Below are 3,926 nucleotides of genomic sequence, written 5' to 3' on the forward strand. Positions count from 1 at the left end.
GTTTGAAGATGGTTGGCCGAAAGGTCTCAACGTTGAAACGCTCTCGACGCGTCTTTCCAACATTCAGTTAGACCAGCTTAAATCCACATTGCAACTCAATAAAAGAGTGTTTGCTGCCAACCCTGATAGTCCACTCCAGTCGCAAGCAGTCCATGAAATCGACACGGGAGATGCACAACCAGTAAGATCCAGACCGTATCGAGCACCGTTCAATCGTCAACAGTATATTGACAATCGCGTACAAGAGTTATTAAAGAACAAAATAGCTCAAGAATCCCGCAGCCCTTGGGCCTCGCCAATTGTTCTTGCTAACAAAAAGGACGGCAGCTTGCGATTCTGTGTGGATTACAGGAAGCTCAATTCGTTAACAAAGCGAGACAGCTACCCCTTACCTTATCAACAAGATCTCCTAGACAAAGTGAATACTGCATGGTACAGCTCACTAGATCTTGCCGCGGGATACTGGCAAATCCCTCTACACCCTCGAGACAGGGAAAAGACCGCTTTCGTAACACCAAGTGGTTTGTACGAATTCCTTCGAATGCCATTTGGATTAACCAATGCCCCAGCAACTTTCCAAAGAGTGATGGACACCACTTTAGCTGGTCTCAAGTGGGAATGCTGCCTAGTATACCTCGACGACATTATTGTTTTCTCTTCAACTTTTGAAAAGCACATCAGCGACCTGGATAAAGTCCTCAAACGACTGATTGAGATGGGATTCTCACTGAAAGCATCAAAATGCCAGCTTTGTGCTACCGAAATCGAGTACCTTGGTCACATAGTCACCCCAACAGGTATCAAACCTAGTCCTGAAAAAGTCAGATCAGTCCAACAATATCCAACACCACAAAGTGTTGCTGATGTTCGATCGTTTCTGGGCTTGACCTCATACTACAGGCGATTTATACCAGATTTTTCCCTAAAAGCAGCATCGCTCTTCGATCTTCTTCATGGTGCAACACCCTGGAAATGGGAGACATCAGAAAAAGAGGCATTTGAATACTTGAAAACTTCACTAATCTCAGCCCCAATACTAGCTACACCACAAATGACTAGACAATTTCTAGTTCAAACAGACGCATCCCACCATGGCCTCGGCGCGGTTCTATCACAATTAGACGAGTCAGGGAATGAAAAGGTGGTGGCGTACGCGTCGAGGACCCTTCAACAAGGAGAAAAGAAGTGGGACACACGAGAATTAGAGGCTCTGGCTGTCGTGTGGGCGCTCGAACACTTCAGAAGTTACCTCTTGGGCCGTCAATTTGAGGTTCAGACCGACCACTCAGCGCTAGAATGGCTCAAATTATCCAACAAACCGGGGCGTCTCGCTAGATGGGTCCTCAGACTTTCTGAGTTCGACTTTGTGATTAAGCATAGACCCGGATCTGCAAATGCGAATGCAGATGCTTTATCGAGGAATCCTACTTCGACTGCTGCGCCAAAGGAAAGCCTCATTAACAGATTGCAGACACCAGATTCAAATGTTCAAAGTCGACCCGACTCCATTGACTCTCAAACTTCGAATACTACAAGCACTATGAAAGCAGCGTTAGTATCGTCCATGGAAATTGACCACGAAGAAACACAAAGTGGTGATTCAATGTACCAATCAGACGATATTTCCCTTGAACCAAGTGCATTTCAAGCAATTAGCTCTCCGGAATTAATAGAAAAGATGCGAGAATGCCAACAAGCCGACCCATATCTAAAGATGATTTACGAATACTTACTGAATGAAAAGCCAATACCTGCAACACACCCAGAATTCACCAAACTGATGATGAAACTGAAACGAAATGAGTTTCATCTATCGCCGGATCAGCAGCTGGTTCGCATCAAGCGCCCTATACCACATAGGCGGATATCCTTTGATGCTGTTCTACTGCCTACTTGGCATCCTCCCAACCACAAAAAACACTTACCAATTCACGACACGATCCTCGAAATCTTTCACAATTCAGTTTCTTCGGCTCATGCAGGTTCCAATGCAACTTATCACCGTATGATACATAAAGTAGCGTTTCCTAGACTGCTGAAAGCCATCCAATACCACTGCAATCATTGCCCCTTTTGCCAAAAGCGCAAAACGCCGTACAGCAACAAGCTAGGACTGCTAAGCCCTTTCGTCTTCAAAGAGGACCACAAAGAACCCTTCGCGAGAATAGCCATCGACTTGGAAGGGCCACTACCCCAATCAACGAAAGGAAACAAATATTTAGTGGTTATCACTGATCTGTTCAGCAAATGGCCAGAGGCTATTCCAATACCCGACAAAACAGCCGAGAACGTAGCTGATGCCATTTGTTCGGTTATGTTTAGACACGGCTTACCTATTCACATTCATTCTGATCATGGATCAGAATTTATCGCTGGAGCGCTAGAGCTGGTTGAAAAGCGTCTTCAAATCAAACATACTTTTTCAATAAAGCGATATCCTCAGGGCAATCCATATCCCGAGCGCTTCAATCGTGTGCTTATCGACTGGCTAGCAGCCACTGTTAATGAGCATTTACCCGTCAAACAAAGGTACCTGCAATGGGACAAATTAGTTGACGCTGTCCTGTTTGCTTACCGAACTTCTGTCCACAATACAACAAAAGAGACACCGTTCCGCGTCGTTTACGGAAGAGATCCAGTTATTCCTTTTGATCTCTTAAGCAAACCGCTGGGAAAAAGTCTTGATCCTGACATTGTCAATACATCAGAATACACTGATTCTGCCATCTCTTACGCCCGAGACGTATCCCTAAGGTTACAGATAGCATGGGATATTGTCAGGAAACATATCAAAAAGGCACAAACAAGTTCAAAGCAAATTTATGACAAGAACCACTATGACGTAGACTACAAAATTGGCGATATCGTGATGAGATGGCTCATCCCAGCAGACAGAGTCCTCCGCTCCGATCCATATGGAGCCAGGAAGCTACTGTATCGTTGGGCAGGTCCCTACAGAATCGTACAAAAGTTGAGTAATGTTGTCTTTGTTATCCAACCACTATCAGCGGAAGTTGATCAAGACTGGTTGAGAGTACATGTTTCCCAGATCGCACCGTTCCAAGTGGATCAGAGACTGCATTATGGGAGCGCTGAAAAAGGTCGAGAAGAGACACCACTTGACGAAAACGGAAGTCCCAAAGCTTCGACAACAAGTCCTGCAGCAGATCTTCCAAGACTTGGAACAACTAACATACGTACCAACAAGCATCCTAACCCAGTGTTGGAACTCCAGGAAAAGCCTCAACAATCCGAAATGCCAACGGAGTTGGGGTTGAAGAAAGTTCAACATGAAAATGGAATGGAATCATATGAAGGAATCGCGTTCACTCGTGCTAAACGAAAACGCAAGCGGATTCGATTACTTGAGTCACGTCGCGAGAAGCCTTCCGAAGTCACAGAAACTCGCTTTCAAGATAAAACACCTCTTCGTGAGGACCTCAATCGTCCCAAGGTCGACTGGATGGGTGATCCACTAGCTCCGAAAGGCTTTTATATTCGTGAGGATCTCGCCAGAACTCGGCGCCAAACCAAAAAGTCGGCCGCTGACTCTTTACGCGAACTCCACATCATTGAAGAAACCCCATTGCAACTAGAGTTTTTCGATGAGTTTGTTGATGATGATGTATTCATGCTGGAGTTTCTCCCTTATTTAGCTAAATCCCTCCTTCCAGTTGACGCCGATCGTCGAATGATGACCGGACGTCACCTGTAGACAAAGCGTGAGGTTCGAAGAGGTTGTATTAACCAACAATCGGGAGTGCGAATAGCAATGATCCATTGGACTATTCGGGCAGTGTGAACAGAAGACACTGTTGGTGGGCATGTAGTTTGGTTCCTCGTTACTTTAAAATTGCGTCCGAAACGACAAAATTGAAATAATACGTCACCGGTCGGGACATCGAGTCCAACCCATCTACACAAAG

General features: G+C 45.4%; 1 protein-coding gene across 1 annotated transcript; it reads left to right on the plus strand.

The window, feature by feature from the left end:
• Nucleotides 1–67: 67 nt before the first annotated feature.
• Nucleotides 68–3,715, plus strand: SmJEL517_g06288 (uncharacterized protein; the record flags this gene model as incomplete). The annotated part of the gene is made up of 1 exon (XM_031172214.1): nt 68–3,715. A coding segment is annotated over one exon (3,648 nt), but the record flags the coding sequence as incomplete, so codon positions are not given.
• Between the last annotated feature and the right edge of the window lie 211 nt (nt 3,716–3,926).

The sequence above is a fragment of the Synchytrium microbalum genome, assembly GCF_006535985.1.
Source record: "Synchytrium microbalum strain JEL517 chromosome Unknown SmJEL517_scf0117, whole genome shotgun sequence".
In the NCBI taxonomy this organism is placed as follows: domain Eukaryota; kingdom Fungi; phylum Chytridiomycota; class Chytridiomycetes; order Synchytriales; family Synchytriaceae; genus Synchytrium; species Synchytrium microbalum.